General features: G+C 39.3%; 1 protein-coding gene across 1 annotated transcript in view; it reads right to left on the minus strand.

Moving 5' to 3' along the window:
• Positions 1-19,249, minus strand: part of MVB12B (multivesicular body subunit 12B) — a 310,868-nt gene that overhangs the window by 274,764 nt on the left and 16,855 nt on the right. The window contains exon 2 of the mRNA XM_044664228.1: positions 4,156-4,278. Coding sequence (XP_044520163.1) covers positions 4,156-4,278 — 123 coding nt within the window. The remainder of the gene's footprint in view (positions 1-4,155; positions 4,279-19,249) is intronic.

A 19,249-nucleotide genomic window follows, 5' to 3' on the forward strand; every position in this document is an offset into this window, starting at 1 on the left:
TAGATGCTAATACATTCACTAGATTTTTATTAAATACCTATCTATTTGTGTTCTTGGCATAATACATATTTCAAGATGCTTTAAATCAAACAAAGGAGGATGACAATTATTTTCAAGGATTTGAAAGATTATCCTGATCTGGATCATCATGCAAATGAATTTAAGGCAGAGCAAATGGTCAGCCTAAGAGATAAGATTATTTTTCTCCATCCTTAGGACCATCTTCTGGTCTTTATTATGCACATCTATCAAAAGCAAAACACCTTGGCTTTGGTTCTTTATCTTGAACAGCAAAAAAAAAAATATATATATATATATAAAACAACAAAAAACTAAACCCATCTCCTTTCATCATGGTGAGAGTAAGAATTTTTGCTATTTCCTTGTATTTGTAACAAATGTTGGCTGTGTATGTCTTCATCTGATTTAGGGCACGTCACTCAACTTCTCCAAGCCTCAGTTTTCTAATCTGTAAAATGGTGATGATAATCATTATATTACCTATCTCGGGGTTGCTGTGAGACATAAATGAAATAATATAAAGTTTTCTGAAAATACCACATATCATTAACATAAGCTCATTGGCACCGAACTGAAATTTAAGAGAAAGAGGCAAAGTTAAATTCTGTTCCTCAGATTGATCAATACCTCCTGAAGACAAAAACATAAAAGTTAATTTATTACCCATGAACCCTAAACCACCCAATTAAGATAGCAGATAAAAAGTAACCAGGATTCCAAAAGTTCAATTTAAGAAACATTTATTACATGCTCAAATTCAAGTCCTGATACTCTCTGTGCTGGCAGTACAAATATCAAAACGGCATAGTCCTTGCCCTCAAAGAGCTTACAATCTAGTAGAAGACAAGTATACAAATAAATAAAACAGATCAGTATGTAACAAGTGCATAGAAGAGCTTAGAAAGAAATTAGGTAGGGAAGGATCAATGATCAGAGACTTGGTTCTTGAGCTGCGTTGTGAAAGAAGGGAAAGAATTCAGTAGATTTAGATGTGGGGCAAGTCTATTTCAGGCAGAGCAAGCAGAATACTCACATGCAGGGAGTAAGGGTCTGGGCAAGATCAAGGAACAGTGAATGAGATAGTCTAGTTGGAAAAGGGGGATAGAGAGAGAAGATAATTTGAAACACATCAAGAAAAGTCACTTGCATTTAGTGCAGAGGATGTGGGATGCCAACCTCAGGGCCTTGATTGGTTTCCATTAGACAATAGGGAGCCATGCAGCATGAAGGCTGTTGAGTAGAGGAATGATGTGATCAGACTATGGAATTATTCTGGAAGCAGTATGAAGGATGAGAGACTGGAGGTAGAGAGACCAGCTAAGAGGCCACTACATTAGTCCAGGCAAGAGATGAAAGAGGGCCTGAATTAGTGAGAATGGAAAAAAGAGTATAAATGCAAGATATAACATCAAGATAGAATCAATAAGACTTGACAACTGATTCAGTATAGTTGGGGAGAAGCCAAAGAAAACACTAAGATTTCAAGCCTAGGTGGCCGGGAAAACTAGGGCTGACTACAGAGATAGAGAAGTTGAGAGGAGGAACAGGTTGTTGGGGAAAAGATTATATAAACAAGCTATGTAGTTGTCAAAGCATAAGGCTCCTTAGCCAGTTCCATTCTCTGAGGCACTTGATGCACTAGGTGGGAGCCCTCCCAAGACTCAAGTGTCAGCCCAGTGTCTCACAGATAACCTTCTTGACCTCCAAATTTTCCACTTGATTCACAGCTTGTTTCTTCAGATCCACTTGTTCAAAAAGACAGGATGATGAAACTAAGGCTCAGAGAGATAATTATATCAGCAGTGTGGACAAACCCTCCACATGAACCCTTTCAAGTCAATGGATAGCTACTAGGACTAGACCTATGCTTTCATTCCCCCTGCTGATGTAGATCCCTATCTTCTATTCAACTTAATTGCTTTAGAGTGTCCACAGCTCTGAAAATAAAAGCAATTTACTCAAGGTCATACAGTCAGTATGTATCAGAGGCAGGACTTGAATTCAGGTCCTGGCTTCAAAACTGGCCACTAACCCACACTGCCTAGATACACCCTGTGTAAATAAGTGACTTTTTATTATTTCTCCAAGACTTTACTAATAAGTCATACTCAAACAGTGCTTTGAAATAAGAACATTTTTAAGATTCAAAGCTCTCTGTAAAAACAGCTTCCCCCAAACTGTCCTTTCATTTATTACTTCTCTTCAATGACCTTCTCAAGTGTTAACTCCTCCAAGAAGCCTTATCTCTTCCATTGAAAGCCATATTCCCCTCCTAAAATTGGTTTAGGGCACTTTGCCTTTACCCCATTTTTAAACCTTAATAATATGCTGACATATGTGGCATATTTCACATTCTTTTTCTTTTCCTGCCCTCTGTCCTGACACAGAAGGGAAAATATCGTGCCTTTCTTGTTCTTAGGAAAGTAGTTTAGAGTCATCAAGGATGGAGTACTAGAGCTGGAGTTAGAAAGACCCAAGTTCAAAACTATTCTCAGATATTCACTGGGCTTGTGTCTGGCCCAGTGATGCTGGGCGAGTCATGTAACCTGTCTCGGTTTCTTCATCTGTAAAGCACAAATCATAATAGCACATGCCTCTCAGGGTTGTTCCAAAGATCAAAAGAGATAATATTGGGGCATTCTATTGTTTTATTTTTATAAATATTATTTTATTTTTTAATACTTCATCTTCTGCCTTAATATGAATTCTAAAGCGGAAGAATGGTAAGGACTAGGCAATGAGAGTTAAGTGACTTAACCCAAGGTCACAGATTTAGGAAGTATCTGAGGCCACATTTGAACCCAGGTCCTCTTGACTCCAGGCTTGACACTCTACTGTGTCTACCCAGATGCCCCATTAGACAGCATTTGTAAAACACTTTGCCAGTCAATGCAATGTTTTTATTTATTTGGGGGGGGGTATTCCCTGTACCCAGAGTAGTATCTTCTGGGCACAAGGTTGGCATTTAATATTACTTGAATTGAATTTCCTTTAAAAATTATTATTGGCTTTCAACCAGTTGAGGGAAAAAATTGACATGAAACATTTAGCCAGTCTCTCTTTCCTCTTCTAACAATGGATGGCATTGGCCGACATTTCACCTAAACATTTTATCTTCTTACATTATTACAACAGGACTAGGATGGTATCTGAATTCTTCTCCTAGAAATACTCTTTTCTATCCAAGACAGCTGATCTTTTCTGGTGGACCTGGAGTTTGGTATGTGTATTTCTGTTACATATCTGCAATGCACTAGAGTATAATTAATTATATAGAGTGAAAAAGGATGCAAAAATAAGATGACTTGAGATGCTCTGAATGGCGTTAGCTTTTACAAAAAATTAAATCCCTCTTAAAATTAGTTAGTACTTATCTAAACTATTGTCAAATTTTATTTAATGATTTAACAGCATAACCGAAAATTGACAGTCTGTAAATTTATGCTAAGAGGAAATGGAGGGAAATGGAGGCTAGGAATAGATTCCCCCACTACTGACATGATTAGTGGTTATATTTTTTAAAACCTCTTACATCTGGCTCCCCTCCCCTCTGCTTCCACTGTCATTGGCCTAGCACAAGTTCTCAGTAATCCTATGACTGGGCAACAGCCAGTGGGGTACTAGAACCAGCTCATCTAGTGAGAACCGGTTGTTAAATTTACATTGTGAACATTTATACCCAAGAAATCAGGAAATACTATATACTATAAATGAAGGCTTTATTTTTTTTTAAAGTGTGTCATAAATTCACTTTCTTCCCCCCAGAGAGCAGCATACTCCTGAATATAGCTGCCCTGGTATCTTTTCATTCATTTTCAACCTGCTCCAAGCTATCCTTGATACACCTACATACATACATACCACTGCCAGACTCATCTCTCCTATACACCAATCTGGTCATGCCAAAATCTAGTGGGGAAAGGGGAGAATGTGACATGTACACAAGTAGGTATTATATATGGGAAAATATGATAGTGAGAAAGTATAAATCTAGGAGGAAAAAAGCTAAAGAAAAAGAGAATATCATTTTTAGCTATTAAGGATAAGTGGAATCTTCAAGGAGAAGGTAACGTGGAAAAGAAAGATGTGTGTAATAAATACCTGTGGAACATACAAACAAAAGCCTTTACTTACTACGTCATAGCCTGTAGGTGCCCGGTTCCGAGAAGCAACCACTCCAACTCCTGTAATGGGATCCATTGGCATTTCGGGCAAGGCTTCTGAGAGGTCTTTGACTTCAGGCATGATGGACTGGTCCTAAAACAGGGAACAAAAAGGGCATTCACACAGGATCCTTACCTGATTATTAACAGGAGCCACATGAGAACTCAGAGAGCCTGGTCACAAGCCTGAGGACATATGTCCTGAGCCAGGCTTGGCACGGCCATCCTTCCCTTCCCACTTCTGGTCAGTCTGAAGGAGTTCTGCCTTTATATCCATAGCCCAGAAGTACTGGCCTGACCTTTTGGGAGTTTGCTCAAAGAACTGAGATAACACTTAATGGAGACTTATTTCTCCTCAAAAGAGATAAATCTAATCTTTGCCTCCAAAAGCAAACTACAAACCAACACTCAAAGTGGTTAACACTGTAGCAGACCAAAGTCCAAGTCTATAGCACTCTTGCATTCCTCTCTCTCACATACCATTTCTCCGTAACTCATTTGGGAAAAGAACACCAGAGCAGGAAACCATGGTCTCACCTAACCTCCTCATTTGACAGATAAAGAAATTGAAGTAGAGAGAAAGTGATTTGCCCACTGTCCCACAGTTAGGAAGTGTTGATGGCAGGACCTGAATCCAAGTCTCCTGAATGCAAATCTAGTGCTTCTCTCATTATGCTACTCTAGGGCCAACAGCTTTAACCAAAAAAACAAACAAAAAAAAAAGTTGAAAATCTTTGTAAACAGTCTTTTTCAAAGAAGATCATAGGATCAAAGATTTAGCAATGGAAGGGGACTTGAAAGGGTATTTACTCCAACTCTGTCATTTGGCAAATGAGGAAACTAAGGATTGGAAAGACTAAGTAAGTTGCCCATGGGCCATACTGTTAGCAAGTATGAAGAAGGATTCAAATCCAGGTCTTCTTGACACCAAGACCAGTCCTTTGTCCACTTTAGCATGCTGGGCAACTGGGCAGAAAATTATAGGCAGCAGAGGTGTTCCTAAGGACCAAAACAAACTATTTTGTTAAGTTTCACAACCCTCCTTTCATAAAGGAAATGAACTAAAGGCTAAATAATAATAATGAAAATTCTTACTGGATACTCAAAGAAGAAAGGAGAAATTGAATTATCATTTTAGCAAAAACAGTTTCAAATTTGGAGTCAAAAGACCTGGGTTCAAATCTCCAGAACAATACATATATGTATAACACTAAATCCTTTCATTCCTCTGGACCTATGTTTTTCATCAACAAAATGAGAGGCCAAGAAGATGATCCCTTCCATGTTTGATATACTGTGGTCTAATAGTCCATGTCTTAAGACACTTCCCAACTCTAATAATCTATGTTCCAGAATTCTAAGGATTCTTCCTATTCCAACATGCTATGAATCCTCCACAGGAGATGGAGAGCGCTACAAACAAGCAGGTACTTCCCATAGCGGTGTCTTGGAAACAAAAGGACTTGTAACTGCCTTTAAAGGGACAAGCTGTGAAAGAGTTGGCTAAATCCTATCTTGTTCTCATAGCAATTAAATTTCAACACCTTTAGGAGTTGAGAGCTTTCCCAGGCTGCTGGCTGCTTTTGAAACCAGCCAAGTACCTCATCAAGCACACCGAGAAATCTCCAGCTGTAGAAACCATTGAAAAAAGATGAATGCAATAATTGTCTATTTATCCAGCATTCCCTGAAACCTTAACAAATTTCCTAGAGTTATCTCATCAAAGAAAGCCCAGCTCTACTCAATAAAGTGTCAATCAAACAGGTACTTCCTCCAGTACTGCTGCCGATTTCTGGTTATTGACAAAATTTGTATTCTTCCTCTCTAAATCCACTGTCACCACCATAGCAGAGGCCCTCATCACCATATATTTGACAATTGCAATGGCCTCTGAAAGGGTTCCCTGTCTCCATTCTAATCCATCCTTTACAAGCTGCTAGATTAACCTTCCTGAGCCATAGATCTGGCCATAGCTTCACAGTCTCAATGACTTCATCAGTTCTCATGGGTTTAATCATCTCTATGCACAGATATCTACCAGGTGTATATATCTAGCTCTAGTCTCTTTTCTGAGATCCAGACTCATATCACCAACTGCCTCACACATTTTGAATTGGTTGTCTTGTAGGCATCTCAAACTCCTTATCTTCCCCCTTAAATAACTCAACCTTCTTTCAAACTTCCCTATTTATTGTCGAGTGTATCTACCATCCACCAGTCACATCTGTTTGCAACTTAGTGTCAACTCCTTATCCATTAATCTCACATATCTTTCCCTTTCACCCTTTATATCTCTCACATCTTTCTCACATCCATTCTTTTCTCTTCAGTCACACAGCCACCACTAGTTCAGGCTCTTGTCGTCCCTCCCCTGAACTATTATAACAGCCTTCTAACTGGCTTACTTGCTTCAAGACTTATCCCATTCCAATCCATTCTACACACTGTAGCCAAAGTGATGTTCTTTAACATTGGTCTAATATCTTTCCCCCATTCATGAACTTTAGAGGCTCCTCTCACCTTAAAAAGGAAAAGTAAACTCCCGTTTTTTGACACTGAAAGCTTTTTAGAATCTGACTCCAATGTACACTTTTCCAATCTCTCCTTCATGTTTTTGCACAGTAAGGACAAAAGAGAACTATTTCTCCACCTCCAACTTCACATGGTAATATTTTTCAAATGTGGCACTTCATTTTCCATCTCTGTGACTTTTCACTGATCTTCCTCATGTCTAGAGATGGCCTTTCCTCACCTGTAACTCTTAGAATTTCTAGTTTCCTTCAAGACTCAGATCTACTAGCTTCTCTATAAAGTCTTTTCCTGATGCCCTCAGCTGCTAGTGCCTCCCCTATAAATCACACTATATCTATTTTGTATATTCCTATGTACATACTATTCTTTCATCTGACAATGCTGCCACTGTGATATAGGTCCTCACGATCACATCCCTGGATTACTATTAATAGCCTGCTGGTGGGTCTGCTGGCCTTGAAGCTCTTCCCATTTCAATCCATCCTTTATTCAGCTCCTAAAATGCAGGTCTAGTCATGTCTGTCTGTCTGTTCGTCTCTGTCTCTGTCTCTCTCTCAATTCAGGTAACTCCTATTGCCTCCTGGATCAAATACAATCTCCTGTTTGGCATTCAAAGCCCTTCAAAACCTAGGTTTCTTCTACCTTTACATCTTTGTACACTTTAATCCCAACACATACTCTGTGATCCAGTGTCACTGACCTCCTGGCTATTCCATAAAGAAGACACTCCTTCTCTTGGCTTCAGGCATTTTTTTCTGACTCTTCCCCAAGTCTGTAATTCTCTTCCTCTTCATCTGGCTTCCCTGGCTTGCTATGAGTCTCACCTAAAAATCCCACCTTCTACAGAAAGCTTTTCCCAACTCCTCTTAATTCCAGTTCCTTCTCTCTTAATTTTTTCCTGTTTCTCCTGTATATAGCTTCTTTGTATATATTTGTCTTCTCCCCCGTTAGATGGTGAGCTCCTCAAGGGCAGGAACTGTCTTTTGCCTCTTTTTGTATCTCCAGGACTTATCACAGTGCTTGGTAAATAACAGATGTTTAATAAATGTTTATTGACTGACAGATTCTCTTCCCAAATAGAATACAAGTTCAGTGAGAGTAAGGAGTGGTTGCCTTTTGTCTTTGGATCCCCAGCCCCAATGCTCCTAAAAAATGTTTGGAGGTGGTAGATGTTGCTCAGCTATTCTTCAGTTTTCAATTCCCAACCTGGCACCATTTCACCTTTCCAAACTTGTTTTCTATTTCTTATCAGCACATGCTTTATGATAAAGAAAAGTTTATTATTATATAACTCAAAGATCTCAGAGTTAGGGAGTGTCCCAGGGAAATCTAATGCAGACCTGACTAGGAATTCCCAATGTGAGGTCCCTGTCACGTGGTCATATAGATTCTGCTTGCCCTCTTCCATTCATAAGATCTTCCTGATGGCAGCCCATTTCACTTTTGTGCAACTCTAATTGTCTTACTATAATGGCAGTCAAGATAATTTTCTAGAAATTGAAGTCAATACACACAAAAGGGCATTACTTTCTATTTTATTTACATGATGGGGAGGGTCAAAGGATCCGAGTTGGGAAGGACCTGAGAAGCTATATAATTTAACCCACAAAAAATTCCCTTGATTACATTCTTAAAAATTGGTTATTTGGATTTTGCTTGAAGAGCAAAAAGTAGCTAGGCAGCACACAAGACTGCATGCTGGACATAGAGTTAGGAAATTCTGAGGTTAACTCCTACCTCAATCACTTCTTGGCTATATGATCCTGGACAATTCATTCCTCTCTAAAGATCATCTGTGAAGTTTTTTCATCTATAAATAGTAATAGTACCTACCTTCCAGGATGCTGTGAGGATCAAATGAGATAATACATGTAAAGCACTTTTCCAACCATAAAATGCTATATAAGTGATTTCTATTATCAATAATATTATTGAAGAAATCCCTAGGAAATCCATTCAACTTTCAGATAGGTCTAACTATGATGAAAATTTTCCTTATAAGGCATAATTTAATAGACATCATTTGCCTCTTTACAACTTTTAACCTGTCTTCTGTGGTTAGGCAGAAATCAATCAGCAAGTATCTCTTAAGTACCAACTAAGTGTCATGTGCTGGGTGAAGGAATACAAAGAAAAAAGTCTTTACTCAAGAAGAATTATGTTCTAATGGATCTTTTTATAAAAGATATGTGTGTGTATGTATGTATATGTATGCAATATAAAATAAATACAAATATATTTGAGGCAGTTAAATAAAATGTCAATTAAGGAGGGCACTAGCAGTTGAGGGTAAGGTAGGGAAGGAAGACTGGAAAGGCTTCCATGCAGCGGATGGTGCCGGAGCTGTATCTTTAAAAAGCTGTAGTTTTCCAGGATACTACTCTCTCCTGGTTTCCATCCTATCTGATCACTTCTTTTCAATCTCTCTTGCTTGATTCATCCAGGTCAATAATATTATCCCCAGGTCTCTGTCTTATACCTTTTTTCTCTTCTCTTTCTTCTGTATTTCACTTGATTTTATCAGCTCACAGGGATTCAATTATCTCTATGCCAATGATTCCCAAATCTACTTATCCAGCCCTAAAACCTCTCTCCTGACTTCCAGTCTTTCATATCTAACTAGCTACTGAACATCTCAAACTGGATGTCCCAGAGATTTTAAACTCAAAATGTCCCAAAATTAACATTATCTAGACCCCAAGTCCTTCCTTCTTCCTACTTGTCCTATGACTATCTAGGGTTCCACAATTTTTCAGTTGCCCAAGCTTGCAATCTAAGTGTTCTCAGCTCCTCACTCTCTTACCCCTCCATTGACAATCTCTTGCCAAATCTTGTTAATTCTGCCTTCATAAAAGCATTTCAATATGCCCCCTTGTCTCCTCTGATACTGTCACTACCTTTGGTGCCGGGCCCTTGTTGCCTCATGCCTAGACTACTATAAAAGCCTGTTGGTTGGTAAACTTGCCTCAAGTCTCTCCCCACTACAGTTCATTCTCCATTCAGCTGTCAAACTTTTTTTCACAAAATATAGATATGGCCATATCATCCCACTATTCAATTCTAATGGATCGTCATCAAATATAAAATTTGTTTGGCTTCTGAAGTCCTTCATAACTTGGACCCTCCTACCTTAACAGGTATTTTCACTGGCTGTCTCCTATGTCTGGAGTTCTCTCCCTTCACATCCCCATCTTTTGGCTTCCTTCTTGTCTGATACTCAACAGCTTCTCAATTCCTTCAGTCACCTCTCCCTTCTGATGGAGGGCTGGAGAGTAAAGCACTAAATTTCTACCAAAACCTTTCTTTATAGAGGGCTAGGATCTGAACTTTCTAGGTAACTACTTTCCATCCGCAGCTTTGTTGGGTTTCAATTACACAGAACATCATACCCTCTGGTGTTCTTCTCCCCCACCCCACTAACTCCACAGCTTTCAGCTTTTTAAATTTCTTTATTGTGTTGTCATACCCCATTAGATTGTAGACTCTTTGAAGGTAGGGACTTCCTTTCTTTTTATTATTTATATCCCCATCCTGACACATAGTAGGCACTCAATAAATATTTATTAAGTTGAATTCTTTCACGTTTCAGCTAAAATCCTACTTTCTATAAGAAACTTTTTCTGATACTCCTTGGTGCTAGTGACTTTCTTCTGTATTTTTTCCAATTTACCCCTTTACATATCTTGTTTGTACAACAATGCCTCTGCCATTAAGACTGTGAGTTCCTTTAGAGAGGGAGGGGCTGTCTTTTTACTTTCCTCTTATCCCTGGCACTTGGAAAACATGTAATAAATTCTTATTGACTGAGCTATGTTTTCCCTTCTCCAAGCTATAAAACCCAGATCCTTCAACTGATCCTCACAGTTCAATATTTCATGGTCTTGCATGGAAGTTGCCCTCCTCTAGATGCTCTCCAGTTTACCAATTTCCTTCCTAAAATGTGGCACCCAATTTCAAATTGAATCATCTGTATGTAGACTAGGAGATGCAAATATACAGTAGCATGAGTCCAGAGCTAAAAAGAAGGAAGATGTAAACAGGATCACACTCAACTCTTTCAAACAAACCAAAGCACTCACTGCCCCCATCAACTTCCTTCTTAACAGAGTTCTCCTGGTGATGCTCTATAACTATCGAATGCAACACTGAAGAATAGCTAATGCAGGAGATCCAAAAGGCAACAGATGTTTAAGTCGATTACAGCATGTAACCAGTGAGGATTTATATGGAGTAATGGCATTAAAAATATATATCTTCATGGACAGGTATGACTAGAAAAGAGGAAGAGGGTTAGTCATGGAACAAATATATGAGACAAGAGAGAATCACTGATATTCCCCAAGATATTAAAAGAACAAAGAAAGGTCTTGAGCTACTCATTTGGTCAAATACACCATGGAAAACTTATAGGACAATATGACCAAGAAAACACCCAGATAAACAGGACATAGAAAGGTTGCAATCTGTACCAAGAGAGGTACTGTATCCAAATAGAAGAGAAAATAGACCCATCAGAACATCCAAGTATTTCCTAGGTAGATCAGTCTGCATGGCCTCCAAGATGAAGGCTTAGAATCTTGTATTTCAGCTGGCAAAAAATTAAATCAAAGCTGCTTGTGCCTGTTAAATTATCTATTCTTGAGGGTAGAAGAGAATCTTAATGCACTTGAACAAATCTGGCAACTTGTTCTTGGTCACAAAAATGCTATTTAATTAATAAAAGAGAGAGCCTGTCTCTTTTTGTGTCTCTCTCCCCCCACCCCTGGCCAATATGTGAGGAACTTCTCTACTGGTTCCAACTCAGCAATTCTTAGTCTGAGCTAGTCACTAGGGCACTGAGAGGTAAGTGACTTGCCCAAGTTCATATACACAGAATCTGTTAGGATCAGAATTTGAACCCAGGTCTTCCTAACCCTGACACCACCTCAACTTCCACTTATTAACAACTCACTTAATGGAGTCAAATTCTGTAAGCACTAAAACAACATGCTGTGAATTGAAGGAAAAATAACTGTCTCTGACCAGTGTCTAAACACAAAACTCCTTAAATTTGATATGAGAAAATCTTGATTAAAATCCTGCACTATTTATTAGCTGGTGACCTTGGGCAAGTCGTTTTATTTTTGTGCCTCGGTTTCCTCATCTGTAAAAAGGGGATATTATGTACAATCTACATAATATCACTGTAGAAAGAAAGTGGTAAATCTTAACATGCTATATAAATTATTATTATTATTCTCATTATTAAATGTGTGATTGTAGGTCACTTCACCTCCCAAGGTCTCAGCTTTCTTATCCCTAAAATGAGTAGGTTACCCCACATCTTCTCTAAGGTCCATTTTAATTACAACACTCTAGAGTCTATAATCCCTTTCAGCACTGTCCAACAGTCTGTTTTCTATGTTCTAAGGCTCCTTCCATAGTGCCACTACTCTATTTTCTACCTTCTAAATATGTGACAACATTCTAAAGTTTATTCCTGCTTTAACAATCTACAAATCTGAGTTTCCTCTCTCCTCATCCCCAAAGAAATTAAAATTAACCCCCAACTACTCCCCTCACCTCTCTCAAACTCCCTCAACTATGGATTGGAAAAACATTCTTTTTCACCAGATGAGCATCCACTATTTCTACCATCTCCCATGAGGTATTGATGACAATCAGTTCCATTTGCTGTGAATCATTTGTATCAACTGCTGGTGGGCGAATGCAGGGTCAGAGAAATGATGCTATTCCCAGAATGCATTACAAAAGAAAGCACACTCAGCACATTTCAAGATGGCTACAGCCTGCAGCAAAGCTGAACTAGACAAAGGAGATGGGGCATGTGTGATAGCACTGAAGGGGCTGTGCTGAAATGGAAGACAATTAGCAGGAAACTTTTCAGGATTAATGCCCTTTTTCTTTTTTAGTCTCTCTCCCCCTCTACCACCCGCCCCTTGGGATCAAGCAGTCTTTGTGAAATATAGACAAATGATTCTTCCCTGTGCTGAAGCTCTGGCTTCAGTGTGTGGAGTGGCATAGGGAGCTTTTCATAAGAAATGCCCAAAAAGGTACCTTGTATCAGAGGGCATCATTTAAGAAAACTCACCCTGAGTTATATATTTTCTAACTGCAAATTACTTTCAGCAGCATCACTATAGTAGCTTCAATTGACCTTCTGAACAAAAGGCTATTTATTAACCAGCACTCTTTGTTGTACAGACTGTGGGTGAACCAGTAAATAGAAGAAAGAGGCTACTAACAACCCAGGCACAGTTAAGTCTTGGGGATACTGTATCTTGGAGGGGAAGACTAAAGAGGCTTGACCCATACTGTGCAATATTTGTTTGTTGGAGCAAAATGGAGGAATGGGTAGGGAAGTGGGCAGTGGGCAAACAAAGTATTTCAGATTAATTTTACTTCTACTGAGCACTTGGTAAGAGAAGATACGTATAAAATTGCCAGACTATGGCTTGGAAGAGCAAAATATGGGAGCTGGAAGGGGTCTTACCCGAGTTTAGTTATGTACTCCATCCACCTCAATTTTGAAGATGAAGAAAATGAGCCTCAAAGCCCAGGGCTTCACCTGGAGTTGCCCAGTGAGTGGCAGAGTTGGGACTACCATCCAGGATTCCTTAACTCCAGCCTCACATCCTTTCTAATCTGTCCCTGAGAATCATCCTGATTCAGCAGAAAAAAACACTAGGCTTGTATTGTAGTAAGGAGACCTGATATCAAATTCCTGCTTCAATATATAGCAGCTGTATGATCATGGGATAAGTCATGGCCCCTCAGAGTCTATTTTTCCCTTGTGTAAACTGATCTCTGCACTCTCTGCTTCATGGATTTATCATGATGAAATTATGAAGAGAACTAAAGAAATGTGCTTTATTATCCTCACACCAGGCTAAACTAGACTAGACTGATCCAGTATCAACTTTTTCCTGAAATACTCTAACTTTTGCACAAAGGAAATCATGAGGTCAGTACAAGTATGCTCAGACCAAAAATTGTCCCAAACAACATTCTTTTTTCCCCAAAAAATACATTAATTCATTTTAACTGAGTCCTTATGTTAAAAAAAAATAAGGCACATGTTATCATTTAGCATTTTAAGGTTTACCAAACACTTTCTTTCTACAGTGTTGTTATGTAAATAGTGTACATATCTCTCTTTTACAGATATGGAAACACAGATGCAAAGAAATGAAATGACTTGCCCAAGGTCACCAGATAATAAATAGCACAGGATTTTAATTCAGGCATATGCAACCTTGTCAGCAATCTTCCAGGGCACACATTTGAGTCAATGACTAAACTCCAGCAGCCTTAACTCACCTAAGCATTACTTTGCTTACCATCAAATGAATCAACATTTATTAAGTAACTACTCTTAATAGGTCACTGCACTTAGGATGGAGATTAAATACAAATTTTGGAGAAGACCTGATCTCTGCTGTCATAGTGCTTAGTCTATGAGGGATAACTGACATATACACTAACTACAATACATGAGAGACAGTAAATATATTCAGGGTTGGGAAAGAGGAAAGGTCATTGGAAACTGGGAAGAATGGATTCCTGGCATAGGTAATGGAAGTTAAAGTGCTTTCATGGGAGAACCATTTTAAGTGTACTTCTAGAGTGCTTTATAAACTTTAAAGCAGTACATGAAAGTATTCTTTTTAGAATTACTGAGTTGGGTTTAAAAGACCAGCTAAGAATCAAGCAGGTAAAAAGGTAGGGTGGCATTAGACATCAGGACCACCACCTGGATATAGTCACCATTCCTATGAAACCCACAGCTTCTTTATAATGTTGGTTTACCTGAAGACCTGCTTTCATAGAACAAACTAATATACTTGAGATTCTCATACCTGGCTATTTCAACATATTTTAAAAACTGAATATTGCCTAGCAATGTCAGAATAAGTACATAAAGCTGAAAATAACATATGACTAATTTTCCCCATATCTGTTTTAAGATTCAACATTTCCCTCATAAATAATTGACAATAAAAATTATTTAAGTCGATGGTTGTATAGGGCAGAGGTAAATTTAGCCCTAATGAGGGCGATGTGGGCACTGTCCAGGAGGGAATAGGTTAACGTACAGCCCAGTATTAGCAGAACTGATAACACACAAGGGCCACTTTACCAACTGGAAATCCCAATACCAACCAGCAAAGTGAGGATAGTTTAGGAGGAAATTTCTTTCAAATTTTCCTATTGCTAAGAAAGAATCTAATTGCTATGAGTTAAAAGTTTACACTATTAGGGTAATAATGCATACTTACATGGTGCTTTACAGTTTGCAAAGCACTTCCCCCATGACAATTCTGTATCATTAAATCCATCACTGACCCAAATGGAAACAACTGCAGGACCATCAACACAAAAGCCTTAAGAATAGTATAGTCTACCATTCCAGAGGGGAGAAATTGGAGAGAAGGGCAGACCTTTCTAATTACCATAAGCAATAACTGCTAACCAATAGGCAGATGGACACATGAATCTGGGAACAGCAACATATTCCCCACTCGATACCCTGGCCCTAGCCCCTCAGAACAGTGGCACTGTTTCTAGCCCAGTCCTTACAGCCATCCAGAAAGATGGCTTCTAAGAAGGGGCCAGCCGTCCCCAGCAACTACCAATCTACCACCACCACCGACCATCCTAGCTGGGTCAAGGCACCCCAAAGGAGGGACAGGAGGCAACATATGCCAAGCAAGTCAAAGCACAAACACCACTATTACCAACTTTACCACCATCTCTCCTCAGACTCTGATGCAGAAAGGCCAGGAACCTGCATCCAAGAGCCATCAACACTTCTAGCCTAGTGCCATCATCTTGGGAAGTAACTCCTTAGGAGGTACAACATGGACACTACCTACTAAAAACCTCAAAAAGAGTGTCCTAGCCACCAAAGTCTTTGTCACTATAAAATACTTCCAACATCAAAAAAAAATGATAAGATTTTATCATTGCAATGACATTAAAGAAGAGGCATCATCTTTGGCTTTGCTACTGTACTCTAAAGGACCGCAGGACCTTTCTACCTGGCAGCTGAAACCTTTCATGTGTTGTCTCCTCCAATAGAATATAAGCTCCTCTGCATTCCAAAGAGATAATAATAAAGGGGAAAGGACCTACTTGTACAAAAATATTTCTAGTAGCTCTTTTGGTAGTGGCAAAGAATTGGAAATTGAGGGGATGCCCCTCAACTGGGGAATGGCTGAACAAAATATGGTCCATGTTGATAGAATACTACTGTGCTATAAGAAATGATAAGCAAGATGATTTCAGAAAAAGCTGGAAAGATCTGCAGGAACTGATGCAGAGTGAAATAAGTAGAACTGAGAGAACACTGTACACAGTAGCAGCAATATTAAATGATGATCATCTGTAAAAACATGGCTATTCTCAGCAATGCAACTATCTGGGAAAATCCTGAAAGACTTATGGCACAGAATGCTATCCACCTCCAGAAAAAGAACTGTTGGAATTGTCTTTCATATCAGTGTATTTTTGGTTTTACATTGAGGTTTTGGCTACGTATGAATGTGCTCTTACAACAATGACCAATATGGAGCAGTGTTTTGTATGACATTAAAAATAAAATCAAAATTAAAAAGAACATAAACTTCTTGAGAATAAGGCCTGCCTTACTTTTCTATTTGTAAATCCAATGTTTATCATAGCATTTTGTACATAAAAAGCACTTTTTGCGGGGCAGCTGGGTAGCTCAGTGGAGTGAGAGTCAGGCCTAGAGACAGGAGGTCCTAGGTTCAAACCCAGCCTCAGCCACTTCCCAGCTGTGTGACCCTGGGCAAGTCACTTGACCCCCATTGCCCACCCTTACCACTCTTCCACCTATAAGACAATACACCAAAAATTAAGGGTTAAAAAAAAAAGCACTTTTTGTATTCATTCATTGTACAGACTAGTAAACAAGTGATTTTCATACACCAAGTAAGTACTGATGCCACAATTTGAACCCTCATCTCCTGGCTCCAAGTCTAGCACTCTTTCCACACTAGGCTGCTTCTCATTAAATGATGAAATCGTTGTTACATTAAATGATGAAACTGTTAATGCCAGGAAAAGTAATGTGAAATAGTAGATAGGAACATTAGCTTCTGGGTAAAGTATGTATGGTAGCTGGCTGCATGATCCTGGGCAAGTCACTCAGAGAACTAAAATGGTACAGAAGATAGAGTACTGAACCTTTAGTCAGGAAGAACTTGAGTTCAAACCCAGTCTAAGACAATTCCTAACTATCTACCTTAGGCAAGTCATTTCACTTCTCTTTTCCTCTGTTTCCTCAACTATAAAATGGGGATAATAGAATCTATCTCACAGAATAGTTGTGAGGATCAAATGAGATAATTATGAAGCAATTAGTACAATGCTTGGCCCAAAGAAAGTGCTATATAAATGCTTATTCCTTTCTTTTTCCTAACCTCTCAGTGATTTTGTCTAAGACAATATACTGCAGGACATGCAAAATCTACATTAAGGAACAGAGTTTCCTACAATAATAAAATCATGCATTCAGAACAAAAACAAACAAATGATGTTTCTTCCTCCCACTCCTCAGAGTCCAGGATGCTTATATGCCTTAAAACCACTGGACACAGTCCTCATCTGGAGTGGTATAAGTCACTGAGGACAGGATGGTAGCAGCCTGATGCTATACTCTGGAGCAGTGATGGGCAAACTACAGCTCGTAGGCCAGATGCAGCCCCCTGAAATGTTCTATCCAGCTGCGCAACATTATTCCTAATGTGACAAATACAATGAGTAGGATACAAGAAATTTTGAAAGAGTTGCCTTAGAAACAGACTGACAGATGAGCATTTCCTTTCCTTTGGCCCCCTCTTTAAAAACTTTGCCCATCACTGCTCTGGAGCATATTACCTGCCCCATCTCTACCTGCTGATGGGACCTAGAAGCCCTTTGGCTTTTCCATCTACCCCAAAGCTGGCCCATTTCCCCTGACCTACAGCCATCTTTCTTTTTCCTGTTGTCTCCAAGTCCAGGTCCTTGAAAACAGACAGACACTTCCCATTTGTATCCTTGACACTGCACAGTGTTTGGCACATAAGTAATTTCTTAATAAATTCTTTTTATTCACTCATTCATAAACTGGAAAACAAAAGTGATTCCTTTCTAATCCCTGGACTTGATTAAAGCATAATTTAGAAGAGGTTTGTTACCTTATCTGAAAATAGTGCCACAGATGCTGCCCTCACCTGTACCTCTCTCTCTATGGACCAGGGGAGGCTAAAAACTGGTCTCTGAAGTGGAGCTCCAAATTCACTTCAATAAACATTAAGTGCCTACTAATGTGCCAGGCACTGTGTTAAGTGCAAAAAGGGACAAAAGATAGTATCTGCCCTCAAAGACTTACAAGCTAAAAGACCTCCATATGGAGATTATGTGTGACAGAAGGTCTCAGAAAGTCTGAATTTGAGTTTGCTACATGATTACAGACCCCTTACCTATGTCTCAGTTTCCTCACCTATAGAATAAGGATGATACTTGCCTTACAGAGTTGTTACAGAAAAGTTATTATTGTCGCAATGGACAAGTGTTTCTGTAAATGGAGAGGATAAATCTTAGCAAGAGGAAATCCCTGGTGTGCTGCAGACATGGGCTTGGCAGGCAACAGTGACTTCAAGTACAGGAATGCTTCCTCTGACCACAGGCCACACACACCCCACCCCAGCAGTAGCAGTAACTTCTTCTACAACACAGAAACCCTAAGCCACCCTCAGGCCACTCTTAGGGAGCTCCATGGCTGTAACATTGCATCCTATCTTCCCTATGTTGAACCAGACACAAAAATTTCTAGTTATATTCCTGTTGCTGCTTACCACTTGTGTGACCTTAACTTCTCTTGGTCTACTTTCTCAACCGTAAAATGAAAAAAATTTGAGAAATGATCTCTAAGGTCCTTTCCAGATCTAAACATACAGATCCTACCCAAAGAGAGCAGTGCCCTCTTCCATCCCAATAGTGAGAGGCTGGCACACTGGAGAAACATGCCACCTGAGAGTCTGCAGAGAACTGTAAAGGGCCCAGAACAGTTGCCAGCTGAGTCATTACCTTTTCTTGAGATTCTCTGTAGAAAAACCCAATTTCATATCACTAGCTTTATCAGAAACAGGTTCAGTAATAATATATGAGATAGCTGGTTCACAGGACAGTAGAATTTAGAAATGGAAGGTCCTGAGGGACTACTTAGTTTAATACTCTCATTTTATAGATGAGAAGAATGAGGCTATGAGAGTTTAAATGGTCAAGGAATAGGAAGAAGCAGGGCCAAGATTCAAACCAATGTCATCAGATTCCAAATCCAGTATTCTTTAGGCATCTTAAATGGTAACATATCCAAAACAGAATTATCTTTTCCTCTAAACCCTCCCCACCCCTTCCAAACTTCCCTATCACTGTTACACCACCATCTTCCCAGCCACGCAGGCTACAATCTTTGTGTCAGCCTCAATTTCTCTCACTTCACATATCCAATCCATTGGAAATCTTGT

This window comes from Gracilinanus agilis, chromosome 2 (assembly GCF_016433145.1).
Source record: "Gracilinanus agilis isolate LMUSP501 chromosome 2, AgileGrace, whole genome shotgun sequence".
In the NCBI taxonomy this organism is placed as follows: Eukaryota; Metazoa; Chordata; class Mammalia; order Didelphimorphia; family Didelphidae; genus Gracilinanus; species Gracilinanus agilis.